The 26,474-nt window shown below is 35.0% G+C and overlaps 1 protein-coding gene across 9 annotated transcripts in view; it reads right to left on the bottom strand.

Annotated features, from left to right (window-relative positions):
* Positions 1–26,474, bottom strand: part of LOC127843106 (calcium/calmodulin-dependent protein kinase kinase 1-like) — a 157,455-nt gene that overhangs the window by 19,717 nt on the left and 111,264 nt on the right. For all 9 annotated transcript variants that reach the window (XM_052372930.1, XM_052372940.1, XM_052372957.1 and 6 more), the window contains 4 exons: positions 25,466–26,327; positions 13,623–13,676; positions 11,415–11,466; positions 3,402–3,566 (listed from right to left, as the gene is read on the bottom strand). In XM_052372930.1, the coding sequence (XP_052228890.1) occupies positions 3,402–3,566; positions 11,415–11,466; positions 13,623–13,676; positions 25,466–26,327 (1,133 nt within the window). The remainder of the gene's footprint in view (positions 1–3,401; positions 3,567–11,414; positions 11,467–13,622; positions 13,677–25,465; positions 26,328–26,474) is intronic.

The raw sequence follows: 26,474 nt of genomic DNA, 5'->3' as shown, positions 1-26,474 counted from the left end.
TAAAAAACTATTTTTACTTTTTGATAGCATGGTGAAGCCAATATTGTGTTACTGCATGCTTAGAGATATGGGGCTATGAATATGTACCATTGAAACTGTTCAAAATACATTTTGTAAAGGCAATTTGCATGTTAGGAAAAATACAAGTGCATGTATCTGTATCACCCTTGGTGAATGTGGCTGACTGCCTTTATCCGTCACAGATTTTTTTAAATTGCATTAAATATTGGCATAAGCTGTAAATTATTCCTTATATTTCCCAAACATTGCTATAATATGTTAATATCAATAGATAACGCTGGGCAAAATTGCTGGGCAACAAATGTAAAATCCTTAATATTAACCCTTTCCATGCGGCCATCAGATATATCTGGTCAAGCAATCGTCAACCCGATATATCTTGTAGTGTATGATGTCCTCCTTTTGTTGACATTTTTCTAATAATTCCAAATGTGACCTCCTTTATGCTCTTAATAATCCCATTCCTGACACTTTGATGTAACTTCATATTTATTTTATATATTTTTTAAGCTCATTTTCGCTGATTAAAATTTAGATGCTCCACCACAAATTAAATAGTGAAGTTGGTAGGCAGTTGCATGTTGAATATAATTTGAGAAGATGTTTTTTTTAAACAAAATCAATATATATAATATTGATTGTGAATATCATGAATTCTTGTAATGTAGTAAATATGACCATTGTTAATGTACATAGGGCATTTCTATGTAACTGGAATATGGGTGGAAATAATGTACATGCCTTTTATAATCTGATGAGCACAGCAGATAATGATGCACTGTTGAAATTATCTGCCTATGTGTATCTTATGAATACAATCTAACACATTGATATATTTTATATTTGAGATGCTCGCAAATTCAAACATGAGTTAGGTTTTGTATAAACTACTCTGTATTTTGGGCCAAAGGTCATTATTTATTTTATAAACTGAGTTGAGTTTGAGTTGACAAATAAGAAACAGCTTTGTTTAAATATGTTTCTATATACATGCAAATATTGTTCGTGTGGTCCTTTAATTAAGGTAATCCTAAACAAACTAGTTATGGTTGTCTTGTGCAAGTACATTATTGTTCCATTATAATTGAAGAGAACTACTAAATCTCACCATAATCATCAAACAGATGGCAATTTTATCTTTTCACAGAAGTTCTTCCATACAGTTATAAAATAAAGTTTATTATGCCATAATACCTGACCTCATATCTGATTGAAATTGTATCAGTATTTCAGTGCTCAGCTCCCTATCAACAGGTTATTATTAAAGATGTTTTAAGCTCGACAAGGTATAGAATTACTTATACATGATGGATTATACAAAAATGATCATAAGGCAAGCTTACTGTATATGTATGTTTAGACAGCATACACAACTGAACATGATCAGTTTTTTGTATGCATGGGGTGAGTAATTAAGACTGGCCTTAATTATAAATATCACCATAAGCTGGTAGTAGCTCTATTGGTTTATGTAAATATTGCTGTGGGAAAATGAGGTTTAATGCATGTTTGTAAAGAATGTGCACTTTTCGCTTGGTTGGTATATTTTGTTTGAAGAAAGTATCTTTATAGCAAAAATCCATTTTAGACGGAAAGTGCAATCCTTGATTAGCCTGTGCCGCCCACACAGGCTAGTCTGGTACACACTTTACCCACATGCATGAAACCCCTTTTATTATCGCGAGGCTCTCTTATTGTTTCTGCTGTTAACACTGATATCATCCTTTTTCTCATAATATTTCCATATTACTCATGATGTTCATTGCCAAAACTGTTAAAGCGGCATATCAACGGAAGGTTAATAATTTATATCTATTGTTTTTTAATACATAACAAATGATTCACAATATTTAGATGTTTAATTGATTTAGTATACAGCCTGTGGATATTTAGAATTGTAGTTTTTTAATATTGCACTATAATCAACATTACAATGTAAGAATTTATGCAAAGTAAAATATATTATAAATATCTGTAAAAGCAATTATTTAAAAAAAAAAAGTGTCAGTCACTGCTGGTAAAATGAAAACATATTTATATCACCATTATCTAATACAATACACTATCATTTGAAACATTTGTAAAAGTTTTGTTAAAATATTTGTGCTGTTTTTGCTTATAATGTCAAAGCATTTTGTGACAGATTTCTGAAGATAATAAAGTGACTGAATGTGTTCAGAAATATGACTTCCTGTGAGCACTCTCTAACTAGTGCTATTGTTACATTCCGGAACACAAGCTCTTCAATCTTTATTAGACCCAATTTTTCTTGCAAGCAGCTTATTTTTCTCCTAAAATAAAGACCTAATATTCTTCCTGATGTTTCCACAGAGAGCTGGCAGTGGATGCAGGGCTCCCATCACCACTTCCTAAACAGCTCATTATCGGCACACAAGTGTTTTATGTTCCCAATTTGTGGAGACCAAAGATAAATGGCACAGGGGACTCTAATGTTACAGTCTCTTAATGCAAACATCAGTCAATGTCAGAGCCTTGTTCATCTCAAGTCCATAATAACATCCACACAGAATCAGCCACTAAACATTCAATCATACACATACAGAATCAGCCATTAAACATTCAATCATACACACACAGAATCAGCCATTAAACATTTAATCATACACATACAGAATCAGCCACTAAACATTTAATCATACACACACAGAATCAGCCACTAAACATTCAATCATACACACACAGAATCAGTCACTAAACATTCAATCATACACACACAGAATCAGCCACTAAACATTCAATCATACACACACAGAATCAGCCACTAAACATTCAATCATATTTAAGTTTAAACATTTTAAAGCTTCTTACTATGGAAAAAAGCCGTTTTTGCAACAAAAAGCATACTTTTCAAAAGAGCCACATTTAATAATATGACTCTTGATAAAAGATCTGAAGTGTTTTATTGCCTATTTATCTGGTCTATCTCTCTGCCAAACGTTCATAAGACTTTAAAATCATAATAAGACTTAGTGTTCAAGTATTATCTTGCCTTTTTCATAATGATTGGGATTTTGTTTTCAAAGAATAGGGCAAGTATACCCTAGTTTGCTTGGGAAAGGATCCAATATTCTAACATTTGAGAACAGCATTATTATACATTATATTACCTGAAAAAACAAGCCTCATTCTGTGAAAACTGGGCTTAATGCATGTGTGTAACAAATCATCCCAGATTAGCCTGTGCAGTACACATAGGCTAATCAGTTATGAGACTTTCCGCATTTCGGTATTTCTTGTTTCAAGAATGTCTCTTCTTAGCAAAAATCAAGTTAAGGCAGAATGAACAAAATCGAGGACAATACTACGCATCTGCCTTAAGCCTCATTTTCCCAGAATGCTGCTCATGTACTACTATGTACCCATGTAGAGATTGTCCTCCTCTGGGTCATCCAGTACTTCCACAAGGCGCACCACATTGGGGTGGTCCAGCTTCTTCAGTATGGCTATCTCCCGGTGCACCCGCTCCAAGGGATGGGTGGGGGGCCGGACTGGTGACCGCCCTTCACGAGTTGGGGGAGGTCGACCTGAACATACATTGACATTAACCTTTACCACTCAGCTACCCATGTAATCCAGTTTGTAGACCTTTCTTTGTGGTTAGTTTTTAAAAGGCTTCAATTCCAACCATAAGATCCTGATGAGCAGCAAGCAGCATAGAACCTGAACAGCCTGCAAGTTACTGGCATTTTCATTTTGCTTCTGGGCAGTTAAGGGTTACAAAAGCATTACAATTGTTTAACAGAGCCCTAAAATAGTGTGCACATAATTGATACAGATAATATTATATTAGTTATAAGCAAGGACAAATTCATTCAGCATTCTTAGAAAACCATAATTTCTGGAAAATGTGTTCTGCATTTCTTTTGAAAGCAAGCAATGTCTGCAAAACATGTATGTTCCCCCAACTTCAACCAAGATGTCAACATGAGAAAAAACTAAAAGATTTAGTTTTACGGATCTGTCCAACCCAAGTTTTGAACCTCATCAACCCTATATCAACAGCAAAAACAATTAAATGTTGGAGAAATTTTGTGCTAATAGACCCTATGGAAAAAGCAGAAGATTGGATTGGCATAGAATGTTTATCTAAAAATTTGGAAACATATCTTGTTGAGATTAATGGAAAATCAATTGTTCATCAGGCCTATCTTTTACCTAAATTTAAGGACTCTTTTATGTTTGCTTACTGCCTGCAACTCTTTGGGGACATGAAAAAATGCTGTCATTGTAGGTGCGGGAACCTCTGAAGAGTTTCTTAAACCTCAAAGTGTGATTTTAACATTCCAACTTTGAGAAATCAAGCAATGATTATTCTTTTTTTTTTAATGGAAATGAGCTAATTATATTAAATATCTAAGATTCTCTTCAATACTAAGAAAGGCTATGTACAAAAATAACAATTATATTAATATCTTCAATACTTTAAAATGAACAATAACACTGTAAATACCGAACAGAAGGTTATAGCCCTTGTTCTTGGTATTATTGGTATTGAACCGTCTTTACTTCCAGAGTTATTCTCCACACATGCTATGCTTAACACAAAATTAGCAAATGGCATTTACCTTATAAATACTGAAAAAACAGTCGTTATTCTTATACACTGACTATCAATCTATTGTATCAATGTACAAACATTTGTTTAAATGCCTTCAAGACTAGGACAGTAATACTCTCTACAAAAACATTTACATAAGGGCAATAAATCTGTTAATAATGAAACAGGGTGACTGTCCATGTACTCTGTACTACCCCTTTAAGTCTTCAATCATGATATGAAGATTCATGAGAAATCCCTTCAATACATGCAGGGTCAGGCTCTACACAAGAAAGAACTATTCACAAATAAGCAAAGGGCAATAAATCCAAAAGTACTGACAATAGACTTGTTGTTCTTTTTCTGATTTACTTCCCATGTCCTTCTACAATTACTAAGGGAGAATGTAATACTTCAAGAGTTATACTCCACACCAGCAGTGGGACAGTATGCGGGACAGAAGGACACACTAATGGACCCTCAATGCAATTACTATATGCCTCCCTTTAGTGGCAAAAACCTAACATAAAAGTAGTCTGGAAAATGCATTATTAAATTGCATTTTGAGTTTATTTTTACACGATGAATAAACATGATTTTCAAAAGGATGTCAATGTCACCAAGCATTGAACATGGGATAAAAATTAGTATTACATTAATGGTCATTAAATATACCAAACAGAAAAATATATAGCTGGATTTCAGATTTGTGGCATCAAGCAATCAAATTATCATTCCAGAATATCCATCGTTTAATTGCTTGAGTTTGAATTATTTTAATGTTCTTAATGCACAATTTATGACATATTTAAGCACTATGCAAATTATTGTACAGAGCACTAGTTATTCTGGAGATTCCCCAGGGATATGTAGTGACATACAAATTAAGTTAAACACCTAATAACACCAAACACTGTAGAGAACATGATGGCATATGAATAATAGAGCAGTCCTGTTGAAATTGAGAAATTAACTTGCATATAATCTCATTGCCTAGGAACCATCAATTACAGCTATCTTCACTAATGCAATTTACTTCCTAATTAAGACACACTCAGGGGCTTTTTCCCCAGTATTCATCGGTTGCCTGACAGAATGAAGGCAGTTGAATGACACACAAACACTTTCGGGAATGACAAACAACATAATTATGTATCGGTTCTAAAACTTTATACGTTGTTATCTAGAAACTTGAGATCAGACCTTAAATTTAACTATATAAATAACACAAATCAAAGCAAAAACCATTAAACAAGGTCTTCGAAATTATACCAATCACTGTACTTTTATTTATTCTAGGATGAAACATCCAGCTAGGCGTGTATATTGGCTACATACACATAACATTTCAGCACAATACACCCATCAAAGCAAAATTATTGAGTGCTACCAGTAACTATTTTTCTCTGTTTAATTATAGTGACCTTGACCTTGATCTAACTTGCCATTAATGCAATCCCTAACTAGATCTACATTAAAGCTTCCAAAACACATATTTTCTGCACATTACCTCAATCTAAACTCAAGTTATTGAGTGCAAACTTGTCTTTATTTTTACTGATGTTTTAAATTACCTCAATCTAAACTCAAGTTGGAGTTCAAACTCTTTTTTATTTTTTTCAGATGTTTTAACGATGCCTCAAATGCAATCCCAATCTAGTTTTTCATGCAAACTTGCAATATTCAAATTTAATCTTGACTGTTCAATGCAAACATGTTGAATTCAAATAGATGTAATTGCCCAGAAACGACCTGTTTGACGCTCCTTGCCATACTCAAATCTAATAACCAGTATGTTAAGATTTGTTGAAAACTAGAGCTTTGTCACAGACGTGAGGCATTACCCCACATGCCACATTGACACAGAAATTTTGCATGTTGTCTTCACAAAAAACAGAGAACACCATGCTAATTGTTTAAAATGCAACGCACTAAGTGACCCTGTGACCTAGTTTTTGACCCGTCCTGGCACATGTTCGAACTTGACCTACACATTATCTAGATACAACTTCTGACCAAGTGTTGTGAAGATTGGATGAAAACTACTTGAATTAGAGAGCTTTCACCATGCTGAATGTGTAAAACATACTAAGTGACCCCGTGACCTAGTTTTTGATCTGGCATGGCCCATTTTTGAACTTGACCTTAAGATCATCTAGATAAAACTTCTGACCAAGTTTGGTGAAGATTGTATGAAAACTACTTAAATTAGGCAGACACCATGCTGAAAGTTAAACAAGAGGGACTGAAAGGCCCAAAATCGCTCACCTGAGATAACAAGATATTATTGGGACAAATCTTCTGACCAAGTTTCACGAAGATCAGAAAATAAATGTGGCCTCTAGAGTGTTAACAAGGTTTTACTTTAGCCATATAAGGAAAAATGCCCCGCCCCCTGGCAGCCATGTTTTTCAACCAACAGGCATCATTTTTGAACTAATCCAAGATATTATCGGGATGAATCTTCTGACCAAGTTTCATGAAGATCGGACAGTAAATGTGGCCTCTAGAGTGTTAACAAGATTTAACTATAGCCATATAAGGAAAAATGCCCTGCCCCTTGGAAGCCATTTTTTTCAAGCAAACATAATTATTTTCGAACTGATCCAAGATATCATTGAGACCAATCTTCGGACCAAATTTCATGAAGATTGGACAATAAATGTGGCCTCTAGAGTGTTAACAAGGTTTTACTATAGCCATATATAGCCATATAAGGAAAAATGACCCGCCCCTGGTGGCCATGTTTTTAAAGCAACCAAAACCATTTTCGTACTCATCCAAGATATCAGTGGGACAAAGCTTCTGACCAAGTTTCATGATGATCGGAAAATAAATGTTACCTCTAGAGTGTTAACAAGGTTTTACTATAGCAATATAAGGAAAATAGCCCCGCCCCTGTGGTGGCCATGTTTTTCAACCAACCAGCATCATTTTTGAACTTGTCCAAGATATTATTGGGATGAATCTTCTGACCGAGTTTCATGAAGACCGGACAATAAATGTGGCCTCTAGAGTGTTAACAAGATTTTACTATAGCCTTATATAGCCACATAAGGAAAAATGCCTCGCCCCCTGGCGGCCATGTTATTCAAGCAAACGTAACCATTTTCAAACTCATCCAAGATATCATTAAGACAAATCTTCTGACCATATTTCATCAAGATTGGAAATAAATGTGGCCTCTAGAGTGTTAACAAGGTTTTACTAAAGCCATATAAGGAAAAATGCCCCGCCCCCTGGCGGCCATGTTTTTCAATCAACCGGCATCATTTTCTAACTTGTCCAAGATATTATTGGGATAAATCTTCTGACCAAGTTTCATTAAGATTGGACAATAAATGTGGCCTCTAGAGTGTTAACAAGATTTTACTATAGCCATATAAGGAAAAATGCCCCGCCCCTTGGCAGCCATGTTTTTTAAGCAAAGGTTACCATTTTGAACTCATCAAAGATATCATTGGGAAAAATCTTCTGAGCAAGTTTCATGAAGATTGGGAAATAAATGTGACCTCTGGAGTTTTAACAAGGTTTAACTATAGCCATATAAGATAAAATGCCCCGCCCCCTGGCGGCCATGTTTTTCAATTTGTCAACCAACCTGCATTATTTTCAAACTCGTCCAAGATATTATTGGGATGAATCTTCTGACCAAGTTTCATGAAGATCAGACAATAAATGTGGCCTCTAGAGTGTTAACAAGATTTTACTATAGCCATATAAGGAAAAATGCCCACCCCTTGGCAGCCATGTTTTTCAAGCAAATGTAACCATTTTCAAACTCATCCAAGACATCATTGAAACCAATCCTCTTACCAAATTTCATGAAGATTGGGCAATAAATGTGACCTCTAGAGAGTGAACAAGGCAAATGTTGACGTCGCACAACGGACAAGGCACAACGGACAAAAGGCGATCACAAAAGCTCACCATGAGCACGTTGTGCTCAGGTGAGCTAAAAATGCACAAAGTGACCCCTTGACCTAGTTTTTGGCTAAGCATGGCCCATGTTCAAACTTGGCTTAGAGATCATCTAGATCATACTTCTGACCCAGTATGGTAAAGATTGGATGAAAACTACTTGAATTAGTGAGCGGACAATATGCTGAATGTTTAAAACGCATGAAGTGACCCGGTGACCTAGTTTTTGACCCAGCATGCCCCATATTCAAACTTGACCTAGACATCATCTAGATACAACTTCGTTTGTGGGGTTATAATAAATTCTAATAAATAAATAGTAAAAAGAACAAAACATTGGTTTTTTATGTTTACAATCATGCTTAGTTGTTATATCAGGTTTCCATGACAACAAAAACAGCTGTTACTATCCTATCAGACTGACAAGCATTGGCAATCCTAGCAATAATGAGCTTTGAAGGAGCAGGGAAAGCAATTTGACCTTTGTTAGGACTTCATGAGGACACACTCAATGCAGCCTGAGGGGGAGGGGGTGTGTGACAAGGCAGCAAAGCCAGGAGAGATGAGGCTGTCATTTCCGGATCATGAAATTATCTCTCTTGCCTGAGGCAAGCCAGAGTCAATGTGGAAAGTTTCATTTCATAAAGATCTCTCTTTAACCATCAACTTTCATTCAAAAACACATCAGAGCATCTAAATCCTCATTGCAAATCTGCTACAGAATGTTTAACCCATTTATGCCTAGCGTCTAGAGAAAAGGCCTTGGCAAACAGCGTAGACCCAGATGAGGCGCCGCATGATGCGGCGTCTCATCAGGGTCTGCGCTGTTTGCTTAAAGGAATTTCTGTAAGAAATATTCTAAATATAGAAATAAATATACTAGACATCCCTAATTTTGGAAATAAATTAATCCAATTTAGAAGGATGGGAGAGTCCACTAGGCATACATGGGTTAATACCAGTTACAGAAACAAAGGACTATGGGATATGATGGAAGGATGCACAATGCACACATTTGTTTGCTTGATATAAAACAATTGCATAAAACATTATATATAAATGTAAGTTTGAGAAAATCCTATTTAAGTTCAATCTATGGCAATATGGAAGTTTACATAAATTTCGCCCATTAAAGTCTGTGTTACATTCATCAAGTTTAATGAGAAAAGGATTAAAACTATTTAAGTAAGAAAGCGGACAACATTATTAAATTTTGAAAATTTTGGATTATCTTAGAGATTCTATGCCCACAAACAATTGGGCCATACTGATGATGATTACATTAAAACTTATTCAAGAGCAGACATGGTTAATTGCACAATTTTGTTATAATTTAAACGCCATAAGTGTGTCAAGCAATCTGCGTGGTTATAAAACTTGGCCAAGAATTTAATGCAGAAACATTATCATCTAGTTTCATGATGATTTGATTCAAACTGTTAGATTTTAATATTCAGAGCAGAAAAGGTAAACTAAACTTTTTATTCCAAGGTCTTTAAGTAAAAAAATCTTCATGCGATCTGACTGGTCATAGAACTTGGCAATGATTCTATTCCCACAAATATCACCAAGCTTCACAATGATGAGATTTATACTGTATGTATTAACCCATTTAGCCAAGTGGACTCTCCCATCCTTCTTAATTGGATCAATTATTTTATTTCCAAAACTAGATACAACTTCTGACCAAGTTTGGTGAAGCTCGGATGAAAACTACTTGAATTAGAGAGCGGACACCATGCTCAATGTTTAAAACGCACTAAGAGACCCCGTAACCTAGTTTTTGACCAGGCATGACCCATATTCGAACTTGACCTAGACATCATTTAGATACAACATCTGACCAAGTTTGGTGATGATCGGATGAAAACAACTTGAATTAGAGAGCAGACACTTAATACGGACCAACAGACAGACAGACCAACAGACCGACAGACAAGCTCACTCCTATATACCCCCCTAAACTTCATTTGTGGGGGTATAATTAGGGATGTCTAGTATATTTATTTCTATATTTAAAATATTTCTTACAGAAATTCCTTTCAGCAAACAGCGCAGACCCCGATGAGACGCCGCATCATGCGGCGTCTCATATGGGTCTACGCTGTTTGCCAAGGCCTTTTTTCTAGACACTAGGCATAAATGGGTTAATGAATGGACATCATTCTCCTTGATGTCGCCCACAGGTGTTCCTATAATACAACCAGTTTTTTACAGTAAATTCTTAAAAAGGAATAAGACATTACAATGCACTACTGTAAGCTATAGCCTAATTTATTCTACAAACATATGTACAGGTATAGTCAAGTGCAAATCTACTTCTTCAAAAATATGACAGCAATGAATTTGAATAAAATGTAAACCAGAAAAGAATAATAGATTTACATTTCTCCAACATCCAGTTTATTGACTGTAATTAATGGTTCCTAGCTATTGGATAACATATAACATGTCCCAATCCAAAGGCATAATCAAATTTGCAGAAGTTGTTCAGTTATAATTAAGCTCAAGTTTTTGTCCTTCAGGCGAACCTAATTAGAACCAACACAACATAAGACTCTAGCGGCTGGCTTGATTATTGACATGGAATGTACAATCAACTAATTAGGACAATCACATTGATGTGACTTAAATCTATTGTCTCAGATTCAGTTAATATGCTTAGTTTCCTTTATAGTACAAAATCAACCCAACTATATATATATCATCACACATATTATTATTTATATTATTAGTTAGTTTGCATTTTATTTGTCTGAGAATACAAGTAGTGCATTATAATTATGATGAACTACATGCACAATAAAAAGTCCAAAAGATGAGTATGAACAGACCGGTTTAGGATACAATTATGCATGCACAAATTCCATTACTAATTTTCAAAAATATGCAAATAAATTGGGTTTTAACTTACCAAAAAAGCCTGCCTTCTTTCGTAGTCGCTTCTTTGACAAAATTTTCATTGCCTAAAATGAACATAATAAAAATTATTACATAAATCTAGTTGCTACAGGAGAGCGCCACATTCTATGTCCCTTGTTGACCTTTGAGTTAGACACAAAACAATTGATACCGCATAATTTAAAACGGATAATTTAAAAGGACAGGCACTTAGTAAAGACTACTTGCCACATATGAATATTTGATTGTTGAATTGTCACACTAATATTTGATTGTTGAATTGTCACACTAATATTTGATTGTTGAATTGTCACACTAATATTTGATTGTTGAATTGTCACACTAATATTTGATTGTTGAATTGTCACACTAATATTTGATTGTTGAAATGTCACACTAATATTTGATTGTTGAATTGTCACACTAATATTTGATTGTTGAATTGTCACACTAATATTTGATTGTTGAATTGTCACACTAATATTTGATTGTCGAATTGTCACACTAATATTTGATTGTTGAATTGTCACACTAATATTTAATTGTTGAATTGTCACACTAATATTTGATTGTTTAATTGTCACACTAATATCTGCGATGAAAATTAGAATAGAAAATTGAGTGTTGTTTCAAAGTGATGATTGTCGTTGCATCATTTCAAACAAGTGACATTATATCAGGCAAATATTGTGCAATTATGTCAACTGTCCACAACACAACATTTTAAGCACCACGCCAAATTTCAAACGATTTAAACATTCTTTTTTATGCAAAATATTGTGTGTCCATCTTTAACTGGTGTGTCATTAAATTATATAGCAAAAATAAAGACTAGATTAAAAGGTGATCCTTTCTTTGTGAGTACATAGCTCTTCAATAAAAACTACCAGTTTTACAAGTCACTCAACAATTGCAGTGCTTCCCAAACAGCCTAAGTTTGTTGTACCGTTGATTGCTTTGAGTGTTGCCTGTTTCCTTTTGAGTTTGACACAAAACAATAAAAGCGAGGTGCAATATGACATGCAACAATTTAAAATGACAAGTGACTTTATAAGATACTGCTCAATTTTGAATTAAACTTTTCTTGGTAAATATAAACGCAACAATTCGACAATGAAATGTTTGAAAGTTGCTAATCATCTCCATAGTTACTTGGCATTTTATATGGTCTAGTATTGTGTTGTGCGTTGCTTTGACTGTTGTTTGTATAACTCAAAGCTGGACATTGAAAATGGCGCTAACCGCATTTTGCAAAGGCAAATCTTTTGGGATCACATCACAAACACATATTGGCATTAGAAATCAATGAACTATCAACAATTATGGTTCATTTAGTTGGAAATTTGAGAACAAAACGTTTATTATCAAATATTAAAATAATTGGGGCTACATATGACAAAATAGGTCTTTATCACAGTAGTAAATAAAAAGACATCAATAATCATGCCGGTATATTATCTATGATGTTGGAGGCTAATTTAAATAATGTTCCATTGTTCATTTCCATGAGAAGATTCCAGATTTGTCTTGCTAAGATTATTGTAAGAGTTCACAATTGTGTCCTCTTCCTGTTATTATGAATGAATGAACTTTTAAATCTGTAGGATATAGAAGGGACAAGTTCCTGTCCATTAGAACGTGCAGCCGTTAGTTAAAGAACATTAATATATTATAAAGCCAAACTAAAATAAATTTATAACCTTGCAATAGTTAAAATTAAAAAGCAATTTGTTTAACTTATATGCATGACACTATAATGTGTTTTGCAGTAATATAATAACATATGTTTCCATAATGTATGCATAATTTGTAATATATGAAAAAATCATACTTTAAAACCTTAATATTATACTCTGCTTGTGTTTACCTATAATGTTTGTTTTTTCAAATTTAACCTTGGCTTTTTAAACGGTTAAAATCGTAGCTATATCAATATGCTGTGCAGATTTGGTCAGTATCAGATGAAAAATGAAGCTTGCATGATGCACTTCGTTTGTATGGCAGTATTTTCTTGTATTAGTAGGGAATTTAATGACTCTGATGTTCTTGGTCTTTTGTGGAACATTATCAAAGGGCAAACTGTTTAATAGCCATCCACAGACTATGCACATTTTGTCAAGGTTGCATTGAAAATGAAGTCTTTATTTTGTCTGTCCAAATGATTGTAATCAACCAGAAAAACATTCCTCATTCTATATTACAATATGTAGTCTACACTTACATAATGTGCATCATCTGCTTCATTGTAGGCCAACTTGACAATACCATAGGAACCCTGCAGAGAAAGGCAATTCATTAACATGGGCAACTCCTTACCAATACTGTCAATATAGGAACACATGTGGCTCCATGTGTTCTTGGAAATAAGTTACGTAATTCACAATGTGAGCTGAAAACAAAACTGTTGTATGGGTATCTCATTTCTACATGGATACAGTACTCTTACACTCAGCCTCGGGCAAATTCTTGAAAAAAGATACTTCCCTCAATAAAAATATACTCCAGAGAGTATAAACCAGGAAAAAAGCAGTCATTACAAATGTAAATGTCAAATGAAACACTCCAATTCAGTAGTCTCTTGACAATTTTAAAACTTGAAAACAAGGTTCAAAGATACAAAGCATGGGGTGTCCTGGCTGCACTATTAGAGAACAAATGAAAACTTTAGGGCCTAAGTAACAACAGACGAGTATTGGATCATGGCCTTTGATATGTTAACATCTGTATGGGTTAGCTCAGAGTTTTACACTGAAACTCATTTATCCCTGAAGAAATCCATTCAGGACTAAAATTTTCAGTGAATGTCTGATCAATATTAAGGGCAAGTTAAAACTAGAGCTTTGTCACAGACGTGACAAATACCCCCACATGCCGCATTGACACATAATATTTTGCATGTCGTCTTCACAAAAAACAGCGGACACCATGATCAATTTTTAAAAGGCACTAAGTGACCCCTTGACCTAGTTTTTGACCCAGAAAGGCCCATGTTCTAACTTGGCCTTAAGATCATCACCATAAAACTTCTGACCAAGTTTGGTGAAGATCGGATGTAAACTACTTGAATTAGAGAGCAGACAACATGCTGAATGTTAAAAAACGCACTAAGTGACCCCGTGACCTAGTTTTAGGCCCGGAATGGCCCATGTTCAAAATTGTCCTAGAGATCATTTAGATAAAACTTGTGACCAAGTTTGGTGAGGATCGGATGAAAACTACTTGAATTAGAGAGCGGACAACATGGTGAGGTTTAAAATGCACTAAGATACCCAGTGACCTAGTTTTTGACCCAGCATGACCCATATTCAAACTTGACCTAGACATCATCTAGATACAATTTCTGACCAAGTTTGGTGAAGATTGGACGAAAACTACTTGAATTAGAGAGCGGACAACATTGTGATGTTTAAAACGCACTAAGTGACCCCGTGACGTTGTTTTTGACCAGGCATGACCCATATTCAAACTTGCCCTAGACATTATCAAGATACAACTTCTGACCAATTTTGGTGAAGATTGGATAAAAACTACTTGAATTAGAGAGCGGACAACATGGTGAGGTTTAAAAACACACTAAGTGACCCCATAACCTAGTTTTTGACCCGGCATGGCCCATATTCGAAATTGACTTACACATCATCTATTTACAACTTCTTACCAAGTGTGGTGAAGATCGGATTTAAACTACTTGAAATAGAGAGCGGACACCATGCTCAATATGTAAAATGTACTAAGTGACCTAGTTTTTAATCTGGCATGGCCCATGTTCGAACTTGGCCTTCAGATCATCTGGATTAAACTTCTGACCAAGTTTGGTGAAGATCAGATGAAAACTACTTGAATAAGAGAGAGGACACCATGCTGAATTTTAAAACATACTAAGTGACCCCGTGACCTATTTTTTTACCCAGAAAGGCCCATGTTCGAACTAGGCCTTAAGATCATCTAGATACAACTTCTCACCAAGTTTGGTGAAGATTGGATGAAAACTACTTGAATTAGAGAGCGGACAACATGCTGAATGTTTAAAACGCATTAAGTGACCCCGTGACCTAGTTTTTGACCTGGCAAGGCCCATGTTCGAACTTGGCCTAGACATCATGCAGATACAACTTCTGACCAAGTTTGGTGAAGATCGGATGAAAACTACTTGAATTAGAGAGCGGAGAACATGCTGAATGTTTAAAACGCACTAAGTGACCTCGTGACCTAGTTTTTGACCCGGCAAGGCCCATGTTCAAACTTGGCCTAAACATCATGTAGATACAACTTCTGACCAAGTTTGGTGAAGATCGGATGAATACTACTTGAATTAGAGAGTGGACACTTAATACGGACCGACAGACAGACCGACTGTCAAGTTCACTCCTATATACCCCCCTAAACTTCCTTTGTGGGGGTATAATAATTATGTCAGCAGCCACAGTGTTCCTGTCAAAAAGTGATATTTCTAGAAAATGATATTGCTAGAAATACAAATATGCAATAAAATGCTTTTACTTACCTTTATAAACTTCAACCAAAACCATGGGCGGGGCACAACACAAATGTAACTATAGTCTAGTTATGAAGCAATATAGTTGCTAGTTGACAGGTTTTAAAATTTAAAAAAATGACATAAATTGCAGTTGCTGCAAAATCTATAGTACATGGTTTAATTTACAATTTAAGTCATATTAATGTCTTCCAAACTATCTATGCAAATGCCCTCGGGTAATTGACAACAAGTTGTGGTTCTTTCTCTGATAGATTTGGATAGGATTAACAAATTCCTGTAACACATATGTAAATAATAATATTAACAACAATAATAACAATAATAATAATAATAAAGGAAATGCAATAAAATCAATGGCGGTATGATGAGCGCGAATTTAACAAATACTCAATACCAAATAACTAATGTCTGAAATACAATTAAACGTCAAATCCGTTATGTCTAACAATGACAAATGGATAAATAATGTGTTAACCTGTAGGTTTTTAATAGATAAGCCTACGAAATTGGGTAATATTTTTAAGAGCAATGATTGTGGATCTGCACTGTTCAATGTCTGTGTGAGCTGTGCGGTGCTCCTGCAGAAAGGCGGGAAGGTTAGATATAACTAGTTAGATTCAACTAAAAAACAACATATACGTTACACTAAATTACCGTTACTACTTTCACTATTTCTGTAATAACAAGGGCTGTTTGTAAAACATGCATGCCCCCCATAGGGTTAGGGACTGTCAGTTGTAGTGAAAACGTTTTTTGTCACTGTGACCTTGACCTTTGATCTAGTGACCTAAAAATCAATAGGGGTCATCTGCCAGTCATAATCAATGTAACTATGAAGTTTCATGATCCTAGGCCTAATAATTCTTGAGTCATCATCAGAAAACCATTTTACTGTTTCGAGTCACTGTGACCTTGTCCTCTGACCTAGTGACCTGAAAATTTATAGGGGTTATCTGCCAGTCATGATCAATGTATCTATGAAGTTTCATGATCCTAGGCATAAGCGTTCTTGAGTTATCATCCGGAAACCATCTGGTGGACGGACTGACCGACCAACCAACGGACCGACCGACATGTGCAAAACAATATACCCCCTCTTCTTCCAAGGAGGGCATAAATATCTACTAAAATTATATTTACACCCTACAACATTAACAAACAAGAGCTGTCAGAGGACAATGCGCTGGACTATTCGAGTGCTTGACAGTATAACATACTCTTCTCAAAATAAAATGCTTTTTTTAACAAAATACGCTTTAAAAAGTGTATTTTTTCTGCATTTTTACCAAAAAGTGTATTTTTTCTGCACTTTTTTCATAATTAAGTGAACTAAAGTGCATTTTTTCTGTATTTTCATTATCTTTAAGTGTATTTTACTGTACTTTTAGTGTATCTTCTGTAGACAAAGTGCATCTTTTTATGCAATAAGTGCATTTTTTTTTTTAATGAAGTGCATTTTTTGTGCATATAAGTGTATCTTCTGATTTGCAAAAAAAAAATTCTTTCTGTACAAGTGTAGTTTTAGTGCATCTTCATAAAAAAGAGCAACACTATAGCAACTAACTGAAGTTAAAGGACAGAGATATAGTGTTTAATAGGAGGATTGTACTGAATTCTTTTTTATCTTCACATAATGTTTATGGTCTTATTGTTGCAATTTGTCTGCTCATAAAATATGTGAATCAGTAGAGCAGCTTTTAAAGGGAAAAGTACAACTAAATCAGGCTGTGGGTAACTAATTAAAAACAAGGGCTGTTTGTAAAACATGCATGCCCCCCATATGGGCTGTCCCATATGGTGGCAGCCATTGTGTGAATACGATTTTTGTCACTGTGACCTTGACCTTTGACATAGTGACCTGAAAATCAATAGGGGTCATCTGCGGGTCACGATCAATGTACCTATGAAGTGTCATAATCCTAGGCAAAAGCGTTCTTGAGTTATCATCTGAAAATCATTTTACTATTTCGGGTCACCGTGACCTTGACCTTTGACCTTGTGACCTCAAAATCAATAGGGGTAATCTGCAAGTCATGATCAATCTACCTATGAAGTTTCATGATCCTAGGCGTATGCGTTCTTGAATTATCATCTGAAAACCATTTTACTATTTCGGTTCACCGTGACCTTGACCTTTGACCTTGTGACCTCAAAATCAATAGGGGTAATCTGCAAGTCATGATCAATCTACCTATGAAGTTTCATGATCCTAGGCGTATGCATTCTTGAGTTATCATCCGAAAACCATTTTACTATTTCGGGTCACCGTGACCTTGACCTTTGACCTAGTGACCTCAAAATCAATAGGGGTCATCTGCGAGTCATGATCAATCTACCCATGAAGTTTCATGATCCTAGGCGTATGCGTTCTTGAATTATCATCCGGAAACCATTTTACTATTTCGGGTCACCGTGACCTTGACCTTTGACCTAGTGACCTCAAAATCAATAGGGGTCATCTGCGAGTCATGATCAATCCACCCATGAAGTTTCATGATCCTAGGCCCAAGCGTACTTGAGTTATCGTCAGACAACCACCTGGTGGACGGACTGACCGACAGACAGACAGACCGACCGACCGACAGACCGACATGAGCAAAGCAATATACCCCCTCTTCTTCGAAGGGGGGCATAATAATGAAAGTGTCAAAAATATTATGTGGGCGTGCCAGAATCAATTATATCTCCAAAACATAAAAAATAAGTATTTGAACTTTCTTACACTGATATTTAACCCCAATTCAATTAATGTCTACCACATTGACTATTAACATACATTTTAAAAGACAATTTAAATAATTTTTATAATATTATTATTATTTGCTAACACCATTCAGTATGTTATATTGAAATATTAACAATTAAATATAATGTGCTAAGTGTGCTGTGTATTATTCAATATTATTATTATTCAATAAATATCAGATAAGATTAGGATCAGATAAGAGATTCATTAGCATCATAAACACTAATCCCTATCAGTGCTCCATCTAGCCCAAACAAAGGGGTGTTTATAGACTTTTGATTGGTTATGGCACCATCTATTTTAAAACAAACCACTTTTGATTGGTTGGAGCTCAGCAAGTTATTTGGAGCACAGAAAGTTTTTTTTTTGTAAACAATGTGTATATCAACAATACGTTTGTTGCAAAGAAAATTCAAAGTGGGTGGTTAAAGTGATATGGTCTCATAGTTCAACAACTGCCGTTTTTTTGGAATACTGAAGAACAGCTGTAACAGGTTTGTATTTTCATTTTTGCATCTTTTTTTAATTTAATTAATTATGATCATTATCATATTTATGTATTGTCACTGGGAAATGTAAATGGATAAGTAAATGTAATGCAATTTTAAGGAAAAAAACACCATTTGAATTATTATGGCTGTATTTTATGGTTATTGTCATCTTAAAATTTATTTATACCTATTTCTTGTCATTAATTCTTTCCCCCATATTTAATAAGAACTTTTATATTTTATATTTGAAGGTTAAACCCCAAGGTGAAATTTACATTGATCGGAAGATCCATTGGACAGAATGTGCATCATCGCCTGCCAAAAAAGGGAGCAAAAGGGGGACTACCTGATGTATGGACATTTATACCAGGTTTTACCCTGCACGAGAAGGCCAACTTGAGGGGAACATGGCCCTGTAGCTTGTCCTTGACCAAGAAAAGATGGATTTGTTGAGAGGTAAAACTATATATTAAAGGTTATTGCATTTTAAAGACGTCACACTTCCGACCAGTTCACACAGCCAAAGGAGACCACATATATTAGTACATTTATAAACAGTATTTTCTACCAAACGTTATTTCTTTAAATTATTTATGAAAAGCGTTAAGTCACATATGATCATGAGATTAAAATTGCAAAAATAAACAAACAAAAACAACAAGCCAACAATCTTGTTTTGATTTAAATTTATGATATTTATAGCAACTGTTGAACAAGATTACCATAACAGCAATATTTAACACTTACATTATAAAATATCTTTCAGGACCTTATCTCAAATGAGATCATGCACGAGATGCGCCTCACAGACCATGACAGTAGTATTCAGACCTGATGAGCTGGTGAACTGCTCTATAAAGGGTGGTTTATGAATGCATTCTTTGTAAGGAACAGTGTGTAACAACAAATATAGTGACAGGGGCTAAGCTGCTAAATATTGTCAGCATGTATGCAGTGATTTTCCTTGGAAATTCAAAACAACCTGTATATACTGGCTCTCAGAAGGGCATATTTTAGCGCAATAATGAACAAAAAAGGAAGATCTTAAAAATAAGGTATAGATTTATATAAATTTCATGAATACGGTTCATTTAAATTATCATATATTAGGATCCAGAATATGATTGAATTGAATGTGCTGCTTTTGTCCATATTAAAAAGGGATTTGGAATTAATGTAATATATAAAAATCTAGTAAATGATAGGGAAAACATTTCAGCTTAAGGAGGGGAAAACTTTAATATTTTTTGAAGCGGAAACCACCTGTATTTGGCTGTTAATCAGTAACCGGTAATCAGAGGGGAGAAAAATCACTGGTATGAGCTTGATATTTAAAGTTGTTAATTCCAGATAGGCAATAGCCCGTTTGAATCCTCTCTTATGTAGATATGTAACCTTTGTTTTTGTTTTTTAAGGTTTAACATTCTAATAAAGTGTGTACTTATCTATTGAATTGTACTTTTTGTTTTTTATGTATGTGTTTACACAAACCTTTCATTTAAAGAATGAATGCTGGCTTCAAAATGCTGGGATTTTTTAAAAATTTGGTAAATTTTTAAGCATACTAATTTGAAGTGATGAAAAGTACACTCGAGCGAATAATGCGCTTAAAAAATTCACTTCCAACACTTCATAAAGTGTATCATTTGTATGAATGAAAATGCACTCAAGTGTATTAATGCGCTTAAAAATTCACTTTTAATACTGTAAGGTGTATTATTTGTATGACTGGGAATGCACTCAAGTGTATTAATGCGCTTAAAAAAATTCACTTTCAATTTTGTAAGGTGTATTATTTGTATCAGTGGAAATGCACTCAAGTGTATTAATGCGCTTACAAAAATTCACTTTGAAAACTCAATGAAGTGTTTTATTTGTATGTCTGGAAATGCACTCAAGTGTATTAATGCGCTTAAAAAATTCACTTTGAATACTCCATAAAGTGTATTATTTGTATGAGTGTATTAATGCGCATTAAAAAATTTACTTTGACCATGAAGTGTATTATTTGTATGTCTTAAAATACACTCAAGTGTATAAATGCGCTTAAAAATAAACTTAAGCGCACTTACTATCATAATAAACGCACTTTAGTGTATTATTTCGTGGAAAAAATACACTTATATGTATTAACACACTAGTAAAAAGTGTGTTTTTTTAACAGAATAAAATGCACTTGTTAAGCAAAAAATACGGTGCCAATAACATGCACAATTAATGCGCATTTAATGAACTTTTTTGAGAAGGGTAGGCATCATGGGGAAATTGTTCATATTCAATAATATATTAGACGATCTTTCAAAAATGAAAAAAGGAAAAAAAATCAGTAAAATGTTGTTTTTTTTTGGGGGGGGGGGGGGGGTTGAGAGGGGTTATAATGTGGGGTGGGGTCATTTTTTAGACGATCTTTCAAATATAAAAAAAGGAAAAAAAATATGTTTTTTTTTTGGGGGGGGGGGGGGGGGGTCGGGGGTTGGGGGGGGTGAGAGGGGGTATAATGTGGGGTGTGGCAATTTATTAGATGATGTTTAAAAAAAAAAAAAAATTGGGGGGGGTAGGGGGGGTAGGGGTGGTTGGGTGGGTGAGAGGGGGGTATAATGTGGGGTGTGGTAATTTATTAGATGATGTTAAAAAAAACAACTTTTTTTGGGGGGGAAAGGGGGAGGTTGGGGGGGGGGGGAAGGATTCTGGGTAGGGGCGTGGGGTATTGTTTGGGTGGAATCCATTGTGGTATTCAGGTAAGTGTTGTTTTGTCAAAGTAATAATAAAATGTGATCATAAATAAAGAAGTTATGGCAATTTAAGCAAAATATTCAATTATCTAAGTATAAAAGGGGCAATAATTATGACAAAATGCTTGATAGAGTTGTTGTCTCTTGTTTATAGGTTGGGGTGATGTTGGTAAACAAGTATGCAAAAATATCAAAGCAATATGTCAAGAGACAATGAAAATAAATGGGGTAGTACAAAAACTTTAACATTTGCTGCATATTCTAAGTGGAAAAGGGGCCATAATTATGACAAAATGCTTGATTGAGTTGTCTGCTCTTGTTTATAGGTTGGGGTTATGTTGGTAAACAAGTATGCAAAATATGAAAGCAATATGTCAAGGGACAAATACATTTTTTGGGGTAGTACGAAAACTTAAACATTTGCACGCTAACGCTGACGCAGACGCCGGGGGGAGTAGGATAGCTCCACTATATATATTTCATATATAATAGTCGAGCTAAGAACTCAGGTAGGTATATGTACCGTGCATGTACCATATTCATTTCAATGAGCAATAATGTGGTAAGGGTAACCATCACTATGTGCTGTCCAAATATGTCTCTAAATTTGGCAATTAAATGTTTACATTTACCGGTATCTTTAAATAAGTACTGAGGTGGCTCAATCTTTTAAAGCTTGGTATTTCATCCACATGCTAAACATTCTGTATTCATTCTTATAGACACTCTGCAGCTCTATCATTTGGCTGTAGATAACCTTAAATGCATCAAAATAGTCTTTTCCACCAGGTTTAAAATAATAAAGACAAAAACCAAAGATCAACTTTATCATGATCCATTATTTCAATCCCACTTTCATTACTAAATCCAATTTGGTCCAGAATTGTGGGGGTAAATGATGCTCGATTGGTCATTGTTGGCCCAGGTACTCTTAAATATACTTAAATGTACCCCAGGTACGGAAAATATACTAACAATTGTACCCAGCAAATTTATACTGTACCTGAGTTTTATTGCTGCCAAAAAAAGGAAGGCATAAAAGGCGCTACGGAATACAGAAAAAATCTCTTTTAATAATTCCTGCCTAAACATGCTTTTTTAGTCTGAGTTTTGATAATATAGAGGCCATTTTACAGAATATTTACATAAATATGGACATAATTAATTTGAAAAAATAGCCAACAACAACCAACTATTGTTAGAATTCCCGGGTTTCAGTATATTTACCGCACATGTGGTAGTCATTTAAGAACACTCAAGAGTACCCGGGGTACATTTAAGTAGAACCTGAGCAGACAATGACCAATGTAGCATAATTGACTATTAAGGATTGTGTAACACTTAAAAAAAATAACACAACTTGCCAAATGTAAAAGATAATCAATGCTAAGGCTGAGGGATACATGTCCACTTAACCCTTTCCCCCTTAAAGGCAAAGTGAAAATGGCTATGTGCAAACAGCATAAAACAAGAACAGCATGTGAGTAACGCGCAGTCTGTTCAGGTTTTATGCTGTTTGCTGCTGATCAGTATATAAGGTTCAGAGATGAAGCCTTAAACACTTTAATCTAGTAAGAAAGGTCTTGAATAAAATTTAACTTTCTATTAAAGCGGGTATATACGATTTTTTATATGTGTTTAATTGTAATATATTGATAAAATATGTTACAATAACACAAAATAGGCAAGAAAAATTATACATTAAAGCCGAATTTCATAAAATGCAGCAAAGACAAATTAGCGCCCCGAGCCGATAGTGACGTACATATTTTCCTACAATAACCGAAGCATTCGTCTTTGTATTATAAACCGTTAAACTACGAGGGGTGTTCCAGAAGTTCGTGGATTTTCGCTATAACTAATTAGTTTGCTGGTAAAAGTCAATGAAATTTACATATTATACAAACCAATTATCACGGACTTTACATATAAGCTAAAAATGCATGAATTTCATAAAGCGCGTTTGAAACGCGTTGCCATAGAGACCTCAGTAACGACATGCGGCGCACGCGTGTATTTTATTATAAGTATGAGCGTTACGCGAATTTAAATTTGGTTTAAATGTCGTTGATAAACAGAATTTCACTTTACAGCGCCTAAGTCCTCCTTACAGCCCGGATTTGGCCCCTATGGACTTCCGCGTCTTCCCGGAAGTTAAATCACAGTTGCGCGGTATTCACTTTGCAAGTAAAAAGGAACTTACAGTTGCAGCAAAGCGAATCGTGTCATCTTTTGACGCTGACTGGTATACAGACACTTTTGACAAGTGGATTTCCCGACACATAAAGTGCATTCGCGTTGGAGGAGATAATGTGGAAAAGATTTGACAGTTGTTAACTTCATAACGTCATTGACGTTGAACAGAAACGTTACACGTGCGTCGGTGTGTGCATTGTGCACATGTTTAAATCTCTGATATATATTTATTGTTTTATGTATTTCCATGATATTTGGAGCGTGGATTTGGAAAGGACGAAATATTCTTTACATGCTATTTGTTTGTCCATTTATGTTACCAAATGAAAGTTATAGCGAAAATCCACGAACTTCTGGAACACCCCTAGTAAGTTTAGATGCACATCGTACATGTATGGTATACATGCTGGCGAATTCGGCTGTACAGCCGTTTTTAATTTCAGAATTAAATATCTGGCTTATTTCGCATTTTTCGACACATGTTCTTCTTAACTTTTATTTGAATTTATATTGAAATATATATATAATAAGTTTTTTACACAGTTTTTATAAATTCATAAATATTTGACAAAATCGTATATACCCGCTTTAAAGGGACTACAAATGCGTGAAAAAACATATCTAAGTGGTAAAGGGTTAAAGGTGTATAAAATAATTGTACATGTCACAGATCAAAACTGTCACGCATAAACTATTTGCTTTTGAAATGAGAGAAAAGGTTTGCAATATTTAGTAAAAATGCACTATCCATTTTTTAACCAAAGTGAAGATCTCAATATTTTCTTCAATAAAAAGGTTTAATTCTGCAATCAAATATAACTTACATCATATAAGTACCAAGCCATTCAAGAGCACTGAATGGTGTTGTACAAAAATTCATATATAATTTTTGCAGGCATTTTATGAGAACGAAGTTTTTACAAGAAGTACATGAAAAGTGTTTACTGGTAGCAATACTTTTTAAAGGTAACTTGAACAATCCTATTTGGCATTTAAGATTACAGATTTGATTATACACACTTGTCAAATTCATGTTCATTTATCATGTTATTTAATAGTCATTTTTATAAAATGATAAAATTGCATCAAAGTTATGTAAAGATGTACTTTGATCTAAATTCCTCCAGCCATACTTGTGCTTAGTAGGAAACTCAAATGGACGACATCGCTCAAAACAATGTACCAGAAATTAGTGTAAGAGAGTGATTATTACCACTGTTTTATGTGTCTGTAAATAATAGCTGCATCATTAACTATAAGTGTTTCTAATATTTTTCACTTGAGTGGTAACCATGTATCTCAGAAAATTTCGGGATGCGTCTTCAATGGGGCATGTGTTTCATATGAAACTAATACAGTAGGTTATGCTTTTAACACAATTTCAAAAGCATTTCAATTTACCTTGCCAATTTCATCCTTGAGCTTGTATTGATTAAGTTGTATGTAGCCATCAGAGCTGTCTGACACGGAGATTCTTCTCGTCTCCATTGTTGGCTGCCGTCGTAACCGCGGCGATGTGGTCGGCGATGTGTAGGGTGAGCGAGGGTATGAGAGGCGACGGTGACTTAGTTTACTATCTTCAGAATTGCTGTACAGTATTTTGGGTGCATGCCCCTTGTGTAAGGGACTTCCAGCAGGTGTTCTACTGCCTGTAGGGGAGAGGTGTCCGTCACATTGACTGTGTCTGCACTGTGGGGAGGGACTGCCGTCTGAGAGATAGTCCACGTCCTCACCTGGCAATGAACGCACAGTCACGCATTCAATAGGAGATGGTAATGTTAAATGTCCAGTGGAATCTATCACAGTCAAACTCTCCCTTCTATGTGGGTCAATAGAAAGGAAATGATTACTGTGACAACAAACATGTCCATCACTTTCATTTCCATGTATTTCAGTCTGCAAGTCATTTTCTATCTCTCCAAGATCACTTACAGTGCTTCTCCCAGAGTCATTTGTGATATTAGAACTTTTACGGTGCAATGGATATTTGACTGGTTTTCCAGCAAGAGTAGTTTTGGAACTGTCACTATCACTTTTCTGACCACTTTCGTCCTCTACTAGTATAACATTACCACTGTCACGATTGAGAAGCTTATGTTCAAATGTGTTCTCTTTGTTTGTCTCTGCCTCAAGCCCTTTTTCGTTGCCACTGATTTTGTGCTCCTGTATGAAGGTTTTGGTATCGTGAGAATCTCCAGCAGATAACAACCGTCCCTTGGTTTTCATCTCTTCAAGATCTTCGCTCTGTTGAAAAGGAGTGTTTCTGAAAGCATACACAAAAACTCAAATACTATCTTGCTTTAAAGATTGTACACACTTTTTGTCATTATCAGATGATAATTCCTGTAATGTTCCAGTCACACTTCCTGTAGCATTCCAGTCACACTTCCTGTAATGTTCAAGTCACACT

This window comes from Dreissena polymorpha, chromosome 1 (genome assembly GCF_020536995.1).
Source record: "Dreissena polymorpha isolate Duluth1 chromosome 1, UMN_Dpol_1.0, whole genome shotgun sequence".
NCBI classification, from domain to species: Eukaryota; Metazoa; Mollusca; class Bivalvia; order Myida; family Dreissenidae; genus Dreissena; species Dreissena polymorpha.
Note: the sequence above shows the minus strand (reverse complement) of the source record. Positions and strands in the feature narration are given on the sequence as shown.